At 61.4% G+C, this 16,459-nt stretch overlaps 3 protein-coding genes across 7 annotated transcripts; all 3 read left to right on the plus strand.

Moving 5' to 3' along the window:
* Nucleotides 1-566: 566 nt before the first annotated feature.
* On the plus strand, nucleotides 567-3,503 carry POLE3 (DNA polymerase epsilon 3, accessory subunit). Its single transcript, XM_039720038.1, has 5 exons — nucleotides 567-613; nucleotides 1,152-1,227; nucleotides 1,898-1,983; nucleotides 2,641-2,759; nucleotides 3,235-3,503. Exons 2-5 carry the CDS (start codon nucleotides 1,162-1,164, stop codon nucleotides 3,393-3,395), a joined length of 432 nt encoding a protein of 143 aa, XP_039575972.1. The 5' UTR covers nucleotides 567-613; nucleotides 1,152-1,161; the 3' UTR covers nucleotides 3,396-3,503.
* On the plus strand, nucleotides 3,254-14,919 carry ALAD (aminolevulinate dehydratase). Of its 5 annotated transcripts, none has more exons than XM_039720034.1 (12): nucleotides 3,254-3,383; nucleotides 10,126-10,267; nucleotides 10,443-10,493; nucleotides 11,197-11,293; nucleotides 11,614-11,749; nucleotides 12,334-12,417; nucleotides 12,594-12,682; nucleotides 12,962-13,017; nucleotides 13,667-13,754; nucleotides 14,372-14,458; nucleotides 14,572-14,701; nucleotides 14,781-14,919. In XM_039720034.1, exons 2-12 carry the CDS (start codon nucleotides 10,155-10,157, stop codon nucleotides 14,852-14,854), a joined length of 1,005 nt encoding a protein of 334 aa, XP_039575968.1. In that variant the 5' UTR covers nucleotides 3,254-3,383; nucleotides 10,126-10,154; the 3' UTR covers nucleotides 14,855-14,919. The 5 variants fall into 5 exon arrangements, with proteins under 5 accessions (XP_039575968.1, XP_039575966.1, XP_039575970.1 ...); XM_039720032.1 differs by lacking the exon at nucleotides 3,254-3,383 and adding an exon at nucleotides 6,030-6,099 and having other exon boundaries at nucleotides 10,135-10,267; XM_039720036.1 differs by lacking the exon at nucleotides 3,254-3,383 and adding an exon at nucleotides 6,044-6,099.
* Nucleotides 14,920-15,086: 167 nt separating this feature from the next.
* Nucleotides 15,087-16,273, plus strand: HDHD3 (haloacid dehalogenase like hydrolase domain containing 3). The gene has a single exon (XM_039720037.1). It carries the CDS (start codon nucleotides 15,393-15,395, stop codon nucleotides 16,107-16,109), a length of 717 nt encoding a protein of 238 aa, XP_039575971.1. The 5' UTR covers nucleotides 15,087-15,392; the 3' UTR covers nucleotides 16,110-16,273.
* The last annotated feature ends 186 nt before the right edge of the window (nucleotides 16,274-16,459 follow it).

The raw sequence follows: 16,459 nt of genomic DNA on the forward strand, positions 1-16,459 counted from the left end.
CAGCAGGCCCGGGTGACGGCAGTGTGACCACCTGAACCTGAACCTGTGTCTTCACCTATTAACATCCCCACAGGCACCAGCTCTGCCCCAGGGCTGCACCCGCTGCCCTGCCCAGGCTGTGCCTGTGCCTTGCTGCTCCCAGCCCCGAGACAGCTCCTCAGCCCCCAGCAGGCCCGGGTGACGGCAGTGTGACCACCTGAACCTGAACCTGTGTCTTCACCTATAGCTCAACCTGTCCCTGTCCCTTCACCTACACCTGTCCCTGTCCCATCACCTACACCTGTCCCTGTCCCTTCACCTATCCCTGTCCCTTCACCTATAGCTCAACCTGTCCCTGTCCCTTCACCTGTCCCCGCACCATCACCTAGACCCGTCCCTCTCCCACCCCCGCCTACACTTGTCCCACACTTGCACCCACACCTATAGCTATGCCTGCCCCTATCCCTGCCCTTATCCTGTTCCTATTCCTGCCTCTCCTCCTTGTCCCTCTCCTTCTTTTCCTTTCCCTGCCGTTCCCGCTCCCGTCCCTCAGGCCCCGCCGCCATTTCCCGCCGTGTGGGCCGGGCGCGGTGCGCGCCGGGAGCGGGCGGGGCGGCGGCGGAGCGCGGGCTGGGTACGGCCGGGCCGGGCCGGGGTCGTCCTGTCCCACCGCGGTCCCCCTGTCCTGAGGGGGTCCTCCTGTCCTGAGGGGATCCCTCTGTCCCACCGCGGTCCTCCTGTCCTGAGGGGATCCCCCTGTCCCGCCGGGGTCCCGCCCATCCCCGCGCCCCTGACGCCGCGTTTGCTTTGCAGGAGGCCCAGGATGGCGGAGAGACCGGAGGACCTGAACCTGCCCAACGCCGTCATCACCCGCATCATCAAGGAGGCGGTGGGTGCCGCCTCCTTGTCCCTCTCCTTCTTTTCCTTTCCCTGCCGTTCCCGCTCCCGTCCCTCAGGCCCCGCCGCCATTTCCCGCCGTGTGGGCCGGGCGCGGTGCGCGCCGGGAGCGGGCGGGGCGGCGGCGGAGCGCGGGCTGGGTACGGCCGGGCCGGGGTCGTCCTGTCCTGAGGGGATCCCTCTGTCCCACCGCGATCCCCTGGCCTGAGGGGATCCCCCTGTCCCGCCGGGGTCCCGCCCATCCCCGCGCCCCTGACGCCGCGTTTGCTTTGCAGGAGGCCCAGGATGGCGGAGAGACCGGAGGACCTGAACCTGCCCAACGCCGTCATCACCCGCATCATCAAGGAGGCGGTGGGTGCCGGGCCCGCGGCCCAGGAGCGGCGCGTCCGGAGACCCCGGCCCTGGGAGACCCCGAACCCGGGAGACCCGAACCCGGGAGACCCCGAACCCGGGAGACCCCGAACCCGGGAGACCCCGAACCCGGGAGACCCCGAACCCGAACCCGGGAAATGCCGGCCCCGGGAAGCCCCGGCCCGAGGCTCTGCCCGGGGCTGTCCCCCTCGGGTACCGGGGCTGCAGAGTCCCGAGGGATGCAGCTCCCTCAGTGGCACTGTGAGAACCGGGCCCCTCCAAAACCTCGGCACACAAGTCCCTGTCTATAGAAAAATCCAGAATAATTCCCCGTGGTTAATTGAGTTCGTTCCTCTGGAGCTGTGAGGTGTTGCTGAGTGGATCTGGGCCTGGCAGGCGTGTCAGGAGCTGGGTGGTCGCAGGATGAGTTACCTGCAGACTGGCCAGACCCCAAATGCCAGTCACTGGGCTTCTGCTCAGCTCCGTGCCTTGGAGGGACACGTTCCTACTGCCCTTGGCTTCCTGCTGGAAGCAGAGCTGCTGGGACAGCACCCCAGAGCAGTTCTCAGTTCTTGTGAGCCCTCTGAGTGCCATAATGAACTGACACTTGAATTAGGTGAGTTTAAGTCGTTTCTAGCAGCTGCTGGTAAAAGTTGGGTTTGTTTTTCAGCTTCCTGATGGAGTCAATATTTCCAAAGAAGCCCGGAGCGCAATCTCCCGAGCAGCCAGTGTGTTTGTGCTGTATGCAACATCGTGGTAAGGACTTGGTGCCACAGTCACTGGGGCACTTGATTGACAATTCATCTCTGCTGGCCTGGGGACTCTTTTGCAGTGTTGTTTTTCTGTATTGCCTGTTTATAAAAATAAAGTAGTCTGCCAGGCTGCAGCAGGTGAGTTTGGACTGCTCAGAGCAGCCCATGGGAAGGTAGCTCTGGACACAGCCACGTCCCAAAAAGGGGGTCCCAAACTGCCATTAACCTTAGAGCATGGCTGCACAGCCTTCCTGGCAAAGGCAGGGGCACTTGACTCACTTTCAGGCTCTTCATCACAAAGCTGTGTTAGGGCAAGAGCTGCCACAGAGGACACAGCCACATTTTTGGGGTGGCTTGGCACGTTCTCTGCAGGCAGTCGTTTCTCTAGTGTCATGTGGTGCTAGGACTGTGTGGAACTGTCACAGTCAAGGTTCAGCTTTCTCCTTCTCCTGCTTGTGGAAAAGTTCTTTGCAGGCAGAAACTAACACTGTGGGAAAGCACAGACAGCCAGTGTAAACAAAAATGTCTCAAATCTCCTTTAGTAAATGATAAAAAACCCCTAAATGTTTTGGGGATGGCTTTTTAAAGTTACTTATGACTTTAATAAACAAGATGGGATTGCTAACAGTTCCCAATTACCTCTCTTTTTGCTTCTGCCTAGTGCAAATAACTTTGCCATGAAGGGGAAGAGGAAAACCCTGAATGCTGGGGACGTGCTCTCTGCCATGGAGGAGATGGAGTTCCAGAGATTCGTGGCCCCTCTGAAGGAATCCCTGGAAGGTACCGTGCTCTGTGGGTGTCCAGGGGCTCTGAGAGGCACTGAGTCCTGTTTTCCTTCAACGCTGGACAAGCAACACTTATTGCCTGTCTTGTTTCTCTTCTCTTTGCCCAGCATCCTACACTGCAGTTTGCCTGGGGAGTAACTAATGTGCACCTTAACGGGACTGGGATAACATTATTGCACAACTGATGAGGATTGAGAAAGTCTCATCTGCTCTCACTCCCCTATTATGTTTATCTAAGGAAAGCCGTAGGTGCTGCCTGTAAATGTGACCTCCTGCATCCTTTTCAGCATTTTTCTGCTGAAATTTAACCTGATTTCCTATGGAGCTGCTCAGCACAGCTCAGCTCATAGGGTGAGTTGTGCTCTGAGTTCCCTGCTCCCCTCCAAAGCTGGGAGAGCAAGTGGACATTGGATCTGAGCCACTGACCTGTCCATGCCAGCGCCAAGCCCTCACTGTTCCCTCTCCTCCAGTTTACAGGCGTGAGCAGAAAGGAAAGAAAGAGGCCAGGAAAGATAAAGACAAGAAGGCAGACTCGGAGGAGCAAGATAAGAGCCGAGAGGAGGACAATGATGACGACGATGAAAGGATGGAGGAGGAAGAACAAAACGATGAGGAAGAGGTGGACAACTGAGCTGGCTCGTGGGCAGGGGCTGGGGTGTGCTCAGAGGGATGTGAAGGCTGTAAATCGACCTTGCTGCATCCCCTCGTGTTTCCACTAGAGCTTTGTGCTGCCCCTCTGTGGCCTGTCCCTTTTGGCCTGTGATTTGTACATAAAGGACTCTGCTGAAGCTGTTCCCGAGGCAGGGTGGCTCCTCCCTGTGCCTGGGGGGCTTTGGTCCTCCCCAGGCTCTGGGCAGGCACTAACTGGGCTTTTGATGCTGGGCTGGCTCTGAAAGAGAGAAAAAAAGAACTGGTGGGTGCTCAGTGCAGAAACTGGCCAGGAGAACATGAGACTTGAACATGAGGGGCTGAATCCAGTAGATCATTCACAGATCACTTCTGGGGGGTAGAATGTAGGTGATGGTGTCCAGAGGCTTGGAAGCTGCACATGGAAGCTTTTGATCCAGTTGAGTTGTTTTTTTCCCTTTGTTTCCTTGCATCCTGGCTGTGCCTTCTCTCCCTGCTGTACTGTGACAGTGACACTGTGTCCTCCAGCCTCAGCAGCAGCACAGGGTGGCTGTACAGGGAGCACGAGTTCACTCACTGACTCACCCAAACTAACCCAAATCCGGAAAATGCACAGTGCTGACAGGGTAACCTGTGCACTGACAGTGGCTTTGAGAGCCCTGAGAGACAAAGAGGAGGCTGATTCAAAATCTGATTTAAAATCTGAAGCACAAGGAGGGGCTCAGATGAGGAGCAGGGCTGAAAACAGGTGGCTTTGTGCAGTGCTGGGGTGTGACAGGTCAGTGGTGGCACTGAGGCCTGGTGGTCTCCCCTGTCCCCCTGCAGCAAGCTGAGATGTGCTAGCACAGAGTACTGAATCGTGGTGGTTGTTTTTTTTCCTTTTTCCCAGCTGGGATGAGCTAATTCCATCCAAGGTCCCTCTGTAGCCTTTGCTGGTCATTCCAGGGCCACGGATGCCTCTGGGAGGGCAGCAGGGTGTGCCCAACCAGGGGGCCAATGTGGTTTCACAAAAGGCTCCTGCAAGAAGGAAGGGTTGAGAGAAGCTGTTGGTATCCCTTGTGCTAGTGTAGGTTTGTGCTTTTCCACTTGAACTCTTAGTTCTGATGCACTTCTCCCCCAGAAAGTTTTAGATACATTTAAAACCCCCAGGTTTTGGTGATACGCCGTTTTAAAATAGCACTTGTGAGGAATCCTGGATCCTTTCCACCAAAAACCAGTGGCAGCTACCCACAAGAAGCACCCTGCCTTCCTGCTTTTCTGGCACGCTGGATTTTCACATGCACACAAGCCCAGCTTCTGAAAAGAACTGAACCAACACAGATTTTCTGCTGTCTAGTTTCTGCTGGCATTCAGTCAGGCTGTGGAAAGCCTGAGCTGATGATGTGTTCCTCACATTTCTGAAAAACACCCACCTTCCAGCTCTTTTCCTCTCTTTTTTTTCTCTTCAGCACATATCTGGGGTGCATATTCTGGAAGGGAACAAGATCTAAATAAAAGCCAGATTTTTTTTTTTTTTACAGAAATGGGAGTCTCATATTTTGGTCAGTTATAAAATGAGCAGGTTGTGGTTGCATAAGTGGGATGGGAGCAGGAAGTGCTCTGGGAAATTGTTGCTGGAGCAGCTGACATGGAGGAGGATGAGGAGAGGATGAAGGCTGCTGCAGCCTGGCCTCCTGTGAGAGGAGGAAGGGACTGTGGAGAGGATTTCCAGGTCACTGTTTGCTGGAGGAAGGAGCTGCCAGCTCCTCCTTGCTCCAGAGACAGGTTCCAGGCTGGGGGAAGAGCCAGGATCTGGATCCAGGGTTTCTGCACTGCAGTGAGCCAGGGAATGGTGCTTTGGTGGGGGAGCTGCAGAATGTCCTGCACTAACCCTGACCCTGGCATCTCCCCTGCTCTGAAAGACCAAGGCAGGGCCTGGGCTTCCCCCAGCACCCCAAAGCCCAGCCCCAGCTACCTCTGCAGCACCCCAAACCCTGCTCCACACCACCACAGCCTCTCAGCCATGCTCCTTAAAGCAAACGCTGCAGCACTCCAAACCCTCACAGCGCCCCAGTGCCCTGCCCCAGCCACTCCAGAATCCTAAAACCTGGCTCCAGGTCCTTCCACAGCACCCTAGCACTGGACTGCATAGACCTCCAGCACCCCAAAACCCTGCTCCCTGCCCCCCCTCAGCACCCCAAAACCTGGCTCCGGGTCCTGCAGCACCCCAGAGCTTTGCTCCTGCCTCCATGAACCCCCAAAACCTGCCTTCTGTCCCCCCAGCACCCCAAAGCCTGGCTGAGTCCCCCTGCAGCACCCCGGAGCTGGATTGCCTGGCCCCAGCAGCACCCCGAGGCCGTGCCCCGTGCCCCCCGGGCCCATCCCTGCCGCAGACCCCAAATCCCCGCTCCGCGTCGCCCCCGTCCCCCCGCGCCGCCCTTTCCGCGCTCCGCCGCGAGACTTCCCCCCCACCACCCCAAATCCTGGCTCTAGGTCCCCCTGCAGCACACCGGAGCTGGATTGTCTGGCCCCAGCAGCCTGGCCGTGCCCCGTGTCCCCCAGACCCCAAATCCCCGCTCCGCGTCGCCCCCGTCCCCCCGCGCCGCCTTTCCCGCGCTCCGCCGCGAGACTTCCCGCCAGCCCCTCCGCGCGGGGCGGGGCCATGCTGTGTGGGCGTGGTTATGCAAATCGCGGGCACAGTCGCACGGCGGGAGCGGACGCGGTGATCGGTGAGTGCCGGGACCGGGAACGGGAGCGGGGCTGGGAGCGGGCACCGGAGATGGGGCCGGGCGTCCCCCCCTCCTCCGGTCCCCGACCTCAGCCCCGTGCAGGGCTGCCGGGGAATGACTCCAGGGACGGGGCCCGGCCGCGCTTGGCTGCAGGCAGGAAGGGCAGCCCCGGGTAACGCAGCAAGGACAGCCCGGGTTTTGCTCAGTTTTGCTCGGTTTTTGCGCCGGTTTTGCTCGGTAACCGTGGCAACGGCGGGGGACGCACCGAGCAGCGTGTGATGCTGCGAGCTGGCGTCGGTCCTGAGCTCCCGCTTGTGCTGGGGTGTAATTTCAGACCCCTGAGCATCCCCGTTCCCGTCCTGGAGCGGGAACTCTGCCCTAACAGCTTGACCTTCCTAGGTAGCTCTTAATTAACCCCGTAATAGCTTGGCCTCTGTTAGTGGCGGTTAATTAACCCACAGCTCCGTTGTCTGCCTGGGGAGCTCCACTTTCTTAGAACACCCCGGTCCGTCCCCAGCTGGGATTTTGGGAGCCTGCATGTCCCTGGCATTTAGCTAAATAGTTGAGCTCACGTCTGAGCCGCGTGTGCTTGTGTGTCCTGAACTGCTGGGACCCCTCCTCCTGCCAGGATGAGGCGAGATGGAGGGACAAACCCTGCCAGCTCGTGGGGGCTGTGGGAGCCGGAGCAGCGCCGAGCCTGCCTCCAGCCCGCCCCCGAACATTGTCCGGTCTGTGCCGGGGTGTGCCTGGCTCCGCCACTGGGAAGTCGCTTCCCTTCCCTCGAGGGCAGCGGGGGCAGTGCCCGGGCACGGGCTGGGCACGGCTGCGGCTGCGGGCGCTGCGGCTTTGGGCCGGTCCCAGGGCAAGAGCAAAGGTGAAGCGGCTCCGCTGCCGACCTGTCCTTGAACTGCTCCGGTGTGCGCGGAGCAAAGCGCTTTAGAAACACAGGTTTGGGCCCTGGGCGTTGGGGAGAGGTTAATTCGCTCTGCCGGGATCCCGGGAGGAGCAGCCCCAGCCCCGGGCGCAGTGTCCCCACGGCACACTCCCGCAGCCCTGCCCTCCTTCCCCGGTGTGCCCGGCCGTGCCACCGCGGTGCCCTGCGTGGGCAGCAGCTTGTCCTGGACGTGGGGCTGGGGAGGAGGAGCCGGCCCAGCAGCCTGGGACCCGCCCGTGCCGCTCTTATCTCGGCCCTGCCACCGCATAATTTCAGACCCCTGAGCATCCCCGTTCCCGTCCTGGAGCGGGAACTCTGCCCTAACAGCTTGACCTTCCTAGGTAGCTCTTAATTAACCCCGTAATAGCTTGGCCTCTGTTAGTGGCGGTTAATTAACCCACAGCTCCGTTGTCTGCCTGGGGAGCTCCACTTTCCTAGAACACCCTAGAACACCCAGCTGGGATTTTGGGAGCCTGCATGTCCCTGGCATTTAGCTAAATAGTTGAGCTCACGTCTGAGCCGCGTGTGCTTGTGTGTCCTGAACTGCTGGGACCCCTCCTCCTGCCAGGATGAGGCGAGATGGAGGGACAAACCCTGCCAGCTCGTGGGGGCTGTGGGAGCCGGAGCAGCGCCGAGCCTGCCTCCAGCCCGCCCCCGAACATTGTCCGGTCTGTGCCGGGGTGTGCCGGGCTCCGCCACTGGGAAGTCGCTTCCCTTCCCTCGAGGGCAGCGGGGGCAGTGCCCGGGCACGGGCTGGGCACGGCTGCGGCTGCGGGCGCTGCGGCTTTGGGCCGGTCCCAGGGCAAGAGCAAAGGTGAAGCGGCTCCGCTGCCGACCTGTCCTTGAACTGCTCCTGTGTGCGCGGAGCAAAGCGCTTTAGAAACACAGGTTTGGGCCCTGGGCGTTGGGGAGAGGTTAATTCGCTCTGCCGGGATCCCGGGAGGAGCAGCCCCAGCCCTGGGCTCAGTGTCCCCACGGCACACTCCCGCAGCCCTGCCCTCCTTCCCCGGTGTGCCCGGCCGTGCCACCGCGGTGCCCTGCGTGGGCAGCAGCTTGTCCTGGACGTGGGGCTGGGGAGGAGGAGCCGGCCCAGCAGCCTGGGACCCGCCCGTGCCGCTCTTATCTCGGCCCTGCCACCGCAGCCGGGCCCGTTTCCTCCTCCTGCAGAGCGCGGCTTCTGAGCTGTGGCCTCTATCTGTCCCCTCCAGTCAGGTGCCTCTGGTCCCACCCGGCCCCCTCCCCTCCCTCCGGCGGGATTAACTGTTTAAAGCATTTTTTGGATTCTCGAGGTGGGTTTTGTTCACTGAGCCCTTTGTTTGCCATTGCCTGGAGCCCTGCCTGGAGCCAGGCGCCTGCTGGAGCTGCCAGCTCCCTTCACCCGAGGGCTGTCCCCTTCCCTGGAGTCAGGCCTGGGGCAGCAGCGTTCCAAGGGCTAAAAATGGCTTGCCAAGGGATGCCATGATGCTGGCAGCGTGCCTGTCAGCTGCTCTGCATCCCCCACGAGCACCACTTGATGTTTTTATTCGGGGTTTTTATACGTGTAACCCTTGAACGAAGAGGTCCACAATTGCAGAAGCAATTCCTTGGGGTATGAGAGGCTCAATTCCAGCCCTGGACTGAACACAGTTCCCCTTTGCTCCAAGTGTCCTGTGCACTGGGGTGCTCTGACAGAGTTTGGCTCCATATTAGAACATCTTAAGGGTCTTGAGTGTGTAAAATAGGTGAAACACTTCACGTTAAAAGTTTTCCAGAAGAACTGAGCCATCTCCCAGCTCTGTTACAAGGTGCTGGTGTAAAACTTTGTCCCCTGGATTCTGTGCTGGGAGCTGGAGCCGTGCCTCCAGGGGAACTCTGACCCCACTCTGTTCTCCAGAGAGTTTGGATGCAGGCTGAGGGTCAGAGAGGTTTCCTGCCTGGGGAATCCCTCCTGGGATGGACCAAGGCTGCTCCCCTGAGAGAGATCCCATCCTCCTGCTGCTCCATCTCCCTAGGAAAGCCCTGCCCTGCCCAGGATACTCAGGAACCCACCTGCTCCTTCAGAATCCCCTCTCAGCTCTGCTCCTGCCCACCTTCCTCAGGCTCAGATCCCAAAAACCCACACTCAACTTTGCTTTGTGTCCCAGGGCACCCGAGCTCCTCTGCACAGGGCGTTCAGGGGAGCAGCCAGCAGTCCTTGGAGCTGCTCTGCACAAACAGTCCCTTGTTGGGGTCGTGCAGCTGCTCCTCTGCACTGCAGCCAAACACCTCGTCCCAGGAGAGCTCCCTTCCCACGGCCCCTGCCATCACATCCACCAGCAGCGTGGTGCTGGGAATTGAACCCTCATGGAAATGTAATCTTAATGGGCTGATCACAGAATTATTACTAGATCTGCTAGGGAATAAAACATTGCTACAGAGCAAGCTTCAGCCATGGGATAAGTAATGATTGATTTATGTGTGAGTTTTGTTACCTCTGAGATCAGTTTTGCCCAACTCCGTGGTTTTCTTTATGCAGCAGTAAGTGGCCACTGGAGTTGTTTAACTGTGAGAGTGGTGTGAGAGCTTTAGACCCCTGGATGGTCCTGTGCCTCCAGTGCCCCTGCTCTTCTGTGACTGCACCTTCACACTGCAGCCATAAATATGTGCTGCTACACAGAATCATGGAATGGTTTGGGTTGGAAGGGACCTTAAAGATCACACAGAGCAGCTCTGTATCCTCTCCATACAAAACCACAATTTCTCAGCACTAAGGAAAAGTAAAATGAATGAAGAATGACCCTCTTGGGGCTCAGGGAAGGGAACCTGCAGAGGGTGAACATGATTCTGCTGGGGGAGGTTGTCAGTGGCTGGAAATGGGGGTTTCATACACAGAACTGGGAGGTTTGTGGGGAGGAGTCACTGACACCCCTGTTAGTGGGAAGGGTGTGCTGTGACTGCTGGTGGGGGTCCTGCAGCACCCCAGGGTGCCCGGGGTAGGTGGGGTGGAGCTGCCTGGGCTGCAGCTCATGGCCTGGCACGGGACAGGGCCAGTCCTGCAGGGGCTGCCTGGATCCCAGCCCCTCCTCACGTGTGCCAAGAGCAGCAGCTCACCAGGGCCCTGCTGGTTTGTGTTGGGTCTCCTTCCCTGACAGCAGAGCCCACCATGCAGGCAGACTCCGTGCTCCACAGCGGCTACTTCCACCCCGTGCTGCGCTCCTGGCAGTGCACAGCCACCACCTTCGATGCCTCCAACCTCATCTACCCCATCTTTGTCACGTGAGTGAGCCCCAGCTCTCGGGGAGGGATGGGCCTGGCTCAGGGTGTCTGGCTGGGCCCATCCCTGCAGCCCCCCAGCTCTTAAATAGGTGCAGAGCCCCTGTGGACAAGTCTGGGAGAGAGGCTTCCTTCTCCCACCCAGTGCTCACGTCTCTGTCCCATCCACCTCCCACAGGGACAGCCCTGATGCTGTGGAGCCAATTCCCAGCCTTCCTGGACAAGCCAGGTAAGAACCCAGCCCCGCAGTCACTGCTGTGTCCTGTGTCTGGGGAGGGTTCATTTATGCCCTGAGCATGAGCCAGGGGGATGCTTCCACCCCTCTGGTTCCTGCTTTGGAGATCTCCAGCATCAGACAAGGTGGGAATGTTCATCCACTAAGGGAGTGGAGGGGGTCATGCAGGGAATGCTGGAAAAGTGTCAGTACTGGGAGGGACAGCACCAGGGGCTGGCTCTGTCCCAGAGCACTCCCAGGCTGTGTGGGCTGGGCACACAGGGAGGCTGCAAGTGAACAGGGTTTCCAGCAGCAGCCAGAAAACCTCTGCAAGGATGTGGGATCTGGTCCTGACTGGATCCCACTGGACTGGCAGCTCCCCTCTGCATCTGCTGCACATTAGCAGGGCTTTGGGCAGGGGTGCTGTGATGGGAAAGGGGGCTGGAGCTGCACCAGGGACACCACGATAAGGGATCCAAGGGCAGGGTATGCCCGTCCCTGCAGAGCAGTGTCCATGCCGGGCAGATAGCACTCCTGGAGCCCCAGATAAGGGCTCAGATTGTTCCTCCCAGTGTTCAGGCAACACCTCCCCTGTACCTCCAGCCACTGCCTGGTGATGCTGGATTGCTCACAGGGCAGCAGCCCCGTCCCAGGGCAGCTCTCTCCTTGGGGCAGGGCTGGGTGCCTGGCAGCTGCTTCCCTTTGCCCTGCTCCTCAGGTATGGAGTGAACAAGCTGGAGGGGATGCTGCAGCCTCTTGTTGAAGACGGCCTCAAGTGTGTGCTCATCTTTGGGGTGCCCAGCAAGGTCCACAAGGTCAGTGCATGTGTGTGGGGGTGCTGGGATAGCCACAGGGCTGTCACAGCAATGGGGGCTGGTCTCCTGATCAAACAGGAGCAGTTCAGGGTCCCTGGCTGTGATAGGTTATTGTAGTGATACCCAGAGAGCCCCCAGAGCTCTGCAGGTGGCCCCAAAGCCTGCCCTAGCTGCCCATCACCTTTTCCCTCAGTGGGGTCACACCATCCAGCCTTACAGGGTCCCACAGTTCAGGAAATGCTTCCTGGGCAGAGCTGCTGCCACGGAGGAGCCGGCAGGAAGTGTCAGCTGTGCATGCTGAGGTGTTTGTGTCCTCACAGGACGAGAGAGGCTCTGCTGCTGATGCCGAGGGCACTCCTGCCATCCAGGCCATCAGGAAGATCCACTCCACCTTCCCGGAGCTGCTGATTGCCTGTGATGTCTGCCTGTGCCCTTACACCTCGCACGGGCACTGCGGTGAGCATGGCCCTCTGAGCCTTCTCCTGCCTCTGGGAGCCCCTGGGATTTGCCATTTCCTGCTGAGGGTCTGGCCAGCTCCTGCTCCAAGACTTGGCTTCCCTGTACTGCTGTAGCTGAGCCTGGGCAACCTCTCCTGGGATTTGACCACAGGGTGGGAAGCATGGGTGGTTCAGACCCTCCCTCAGGCCCCTGGGTCTGAGTGTCCCTCCATGTCCCCCCTCTCTGCCTTCCCTTCCCTGGAGCACCCACGTGCTGTGTCCAGTCCCCAGCAGGCTCCTGGTCCTTATCCACCTCCCTTAACACACCGAGTTCCCCACTGCTGCTCTGAGCCTGGTGGTTCAGACCCTCCCTCAGGCCCGTGAGTCTGAGCATCCCTCCATGTCCCCATCTCTGCCTTCCCTTCCCCGGAGCACCCACGTGCTGTGTCCAGTCCCCAGCAGGCTCCTGGTCCTTATCCACCTCCCTTAACACACCGAGTTCCCCACTGCTGCTCTGAGCATCTCCACAGCTTGGCCCCAGAGCCACACTCCCCTGGGGACTGAGCTGTCCCCCCTCTGTGTAACCCCGGGTTTGTCTCCCAGGCATCCTGCGTGAAGATGGCACCATCCAGAACGAGCTCAGCTGCCAGCGCCTGGCCGAGGTGGCACTGGCTTATGCCAAAGCAGGTGGGGAGCCCTGGGCAGTGACACCCTAGTTTGGCTCTCAGCGCTGCCCCTCTCTGCTTTGGGCAGACCCAAAAGCAGCCTGGGCCTGGCTCTAACTGGGAGTGCTCCCCTGCACTGTCCTGGCAGCACCTGAGCCTCCAGTGTTCCCAACATCCCTGTCCTGTCTGTCCCTGCAGGCTGCCACATCGTGGCCCCCTCAGACATGATGGACGGGCGCATTGCAGCCATAAAGCAGGCACTGATCTCCAACGACCTGGGCAACAAGGTGAGCCAGGGACCTGTGTGTGCCAGGGCATGAGCCACGTCCATGGGGGGCTGCAGCACAGCGGGACAGTGCAAGTGGCAGGAGGGGCAAACCCCCCGTTGGTGCCACGGGCACTGCCCTGCCCCGGCACACACAGGAGGGGAATGTCCTTGGCTGGAGGGGAATGCCCAGCATGGTGCCAGACGTGTGGCAGGGGGAGGCTAAAGCTGTGGGAGGGAATCTCTCCTGTCCCAGCACTGGGATATGGCCCTGAGCTCACAGCCCCTGTCTGCCCTGCAGGTCTCAGTGATGAGCTACAGTGCCAAGTTTGCCTCGTGCTTCTACGGCCCCTTCAGGTGGGTCTGTCCCCAGGCAGGTGTGCCCAGCTGGGGCCAGGCTGGCTGGGAACGCATTCCCAGGGAGTTACTTGGGAAAGGGGCTTGCCCAGAGCCTGGGCTGCACGTGGGGCACACTGGTCACTTTGCAACACCCTACTCCTACTTCTCCATGCAAAAAGGACTTGCCCAGAAGAGGCTGGCTGGCAGCAAGGTCACTGAAGGGTGATCTTCTCCCCCAGCCCTTCACCTGCTCAGGTGCTAGTGGCAAGGCAGGCAGAGGGAGCTGCCTGCAGCTTCCAGGAGCAGTCAGGAGTCACAGCAGTCAACAGGGTGACTTCAGGGACAAGCCTCAGCTTAGTTAGCTGTTAGACCTTGTCCCAAGAACAGCCTGACCTCGGCAGGGTATCCCCAAGGAATCAACCTTGGAAAAGAGCTTGACATAATTTTACCCAGATTCTGGGCATGGGGGGAGCAGTGGGTGTTGAAACAGCTCCCAGGGCCAGCCTGGGCCTGTAGGACCTCGCAGAGCAATCCCTGGGTGCTGAACTGCGTTGGGAGTGCCCCCTTGTTCTGGCTCCGGTGCCTGTCCTGGCCTGTCCTCGTGTTTCTGGAGCTGTAGGAGGTGGGAGGCAGGGGATCCTCACCCCCTGCCCTCTGTCCTCTGCAGGGACGCGGCGCTGTCCAAGCCTGCCTTTGGGGACCGGCGCTGTTACCAACTGCCCCCGGGCGCCCGCGGGCTGGCCGTGCGCGCTGTGGTGAGCGTGGGGTGGGACCCTCAGTGGGGCGACTGTGGGCTGTGGGGTATGGCTGTGGGGTGGGACACCCTCAGTGGGGTGACTGTGGGCTGTGGGATATGGCTGTGGGGTGGGACACCCTCAGTGGGGTGACTGTGGGCTGTGGGGTGGGACACTCTCAGTAGGGTGACTGTGGGCTATGGGGTGGGACCCTCAGTGGGGTGTCTGTGGGCTGTGGGGTGTGGCTGTAGGGTGGGACACCCTCACACAGGGCCTGGGAGATCGCACCCCACAGGGCTTGGGGTGAGCAAGAGGTTGGGAGGCAAATGGTCACTGGTGTTCCCCTTCCATGAGCCAAAGAAACACAAGGCCCGTCAGCCTGGCAGAGCTGGTCCCAGTGTGCCTGAGGGCTGAGCACTGGGAGCTCTGCAGTTGCTGTCCCCATGTCCTGCCTGGCTTGGGCTGCCAGGTGCAGGGACACGAAGCCAGCTCTCCCCAGGCTGTATGGCGGGGGGAGCACCAGCCACCTTGGCCACGAGGGGCTCACAGCCTCCTGTGATCCCTCCTGGGGAAAACCACCACGGCTCCAAACTCCTGGGCGAAACCAAGCTGTTCTTGTCCCCGCGCTGCCGTGGCAGGACCGGGACGTGCGGGAGGGCGCGGACATGCTGATGGTGAAGCCGGGGATGCCCTACCTGGACCTCGTCAGGGACGTCAAGGCTCGGGTGAGGACCTGCGGGGGTCTGGGTGGGGGCTGTGGGTTCTGAGCGCCGGGACGGGCGCTGGAGCAGCGGGGAGCGCGGGCCGGGCTGTGCCCGGCGCTGACCCGCTCCCGCAGCACCCCACGCACCCGCTGGCCGTGTACCACGTCTCGGGGGAGTTCGCCATGCTGTGGCACGGGGCGCAGGCCGGCGCCTTCAGCCTGGAGGCGGCGGTGCAGGAGGCGATCACGGCCTTCAGGCGCGCAGGTGAGGCTGCGACCCCCGTGTCCCCCTCTGTGTCCCCCGTGTCCCCCCGGGCTGGCTCCAGCGTCTCGTCTCTCCGCAGGGGCCGACATCATCATCACCTACTTCACACCGCAGCTGCTGCGCTGGCTGCGGGAGGCGGCGGGCCGGCACTGAGCGCGGCCATTGCGGCCGGGGCGGTTCTCCGGGAGGGGAGGGAATTCCGGCAGGGGAGGGAATTCCGGCAGGGGCGGCGCTTCCGGGCAGCGGCGCAGGTGGGCCCCGGCACCGCAGCCCCGCGCACCGGGAGCTCGGCCCGGTGAGCGCCGGCACCGCCCCGCACCCCCGAGACCCGCGGGGACACCGCGAGTGTGCCCCTGCCCTCCAGCGGTGCTCCCGCCCCGCACGCCCTCCCCAGACAGCCGGCCGTGCCCCTGACCCCCAGCCCGGGCCCAGCCCCCGTACCCCAGCTCGCCCCGTCTGCGGCTCCCACGTGGGGAGCGTCGCTGCCCCGGCCTGGCAGACTTTGCCCCTGGCGCTCGGAGCAGGGTTTGCCCTCCCTGCCGCGTGTCCGTGCTGACCCCAGAGGGGCCCCGAGCCCCGCCGCAGGGACACCGGCGCTCGTACGGGGCTGGACAAAAGGCCGGGGTGCCCGCAGCCCTCGGATGTGACTGGCCCCGCGGGGCTCGGCGGTGGCCCGGGGCGCTCTGAGGCCATGCTCAGGCTGCGCCTGCTGACGTGGGACGTGAAGGACACGCTGCTGCGGCTGCGGCAGCCCGTGGGCCAGAGCTACGCGGCCGAGGCGCGGGCCCAGGGGCTGCAGGTGCAGCCCGAGGCTCTGGGGCGCTCCTTCCGGGAGGTGTACGGAGCCCAGAGCCGGCGCTTCCCCAACTACGGCCGCGGCCAGGGGCTCAGCTCCCGGCAGTGGTGGCTGGACGTTGTCAAACAGAGCTTCAGGCTCTCGGGCGTGCAGGACGAGGCAGCCCTGACGAAGCTGGCGGAGAAGCTCTACCGCGACTACTGCAGCTCCAGCACGTGGGAGGTGCTGCCGGGAGCCGCCGAGACCCTGAGCCGGTGCCGCCAGCTCGGCTTCCGCATGGGAGTCGTCTCCAACTTCGACAGCCGGCTGGAAGCCATCCTCTCGCAGTGCAACCTGCGGCACCACTTCGAGTTCGTGCTCACCTCCGAGGCCGCGGGCTTCGCCAAGCCGGACGGCAGGATCTTCGAGCAGGCGCTGCGGCTCGGCGGGGCCCGGCCCGAGCAGGCGGCCCACATCGGGGATGACTACAGCCGGGATTACCGGGCGGCCCGGGCCGCGGGCATGCACAGCTTCCTGCTGCGGGCGGCCGGGCAGCGCGAGGGGCCGGAGGTGCCCCCCGAGCACGTCCTGCCCACGCTCGGCCACCTCCTGGCTCGCATCGAGAAGGAGTAGCTGCGGTTCCGAGGGGGCCGGTGCTGCTGCCGAGTGCTGAACTGTCCTGGCATGAGATTTCTTGCTGCCAGGTGGGCAGGGAAGAGCAGCAAGTCTGAGCTGCCTATGGAGCAGGAGGAGTGTTCATGCAATAAAACACTTCTGATGCCCAGCAGCGGAGCAGATGTGTTTCATGGCTCTAAAAACACCACAGAAAAGGGTCAGCTGTGGTGTCTTCCCCTAACAGGGCTGGGACTGGGTCACTGCAGAGGTTCATTCTGGCAGGAGATGGAGGCAGATACTGAGACTTATCCCTTCTCAGTCACCCCAGGGACAGGCCCAGGTATTCCCCAGTGCAAGTAGAGGCCCTG

This window comes from Passer montanus, unplaced genomic scaffold, assembly GCF_014805655.1.
Source record: "Passer montanus isolate IOZ18808 unplaced genomic scaffold, ASM1480565v1 scaffold43, whole genome shotgun sequence".
NCBI lineage: Eukaryota > Metazoa > Chordata > Aves > Passeriformes > Passeridae > Passer > Passer montanus.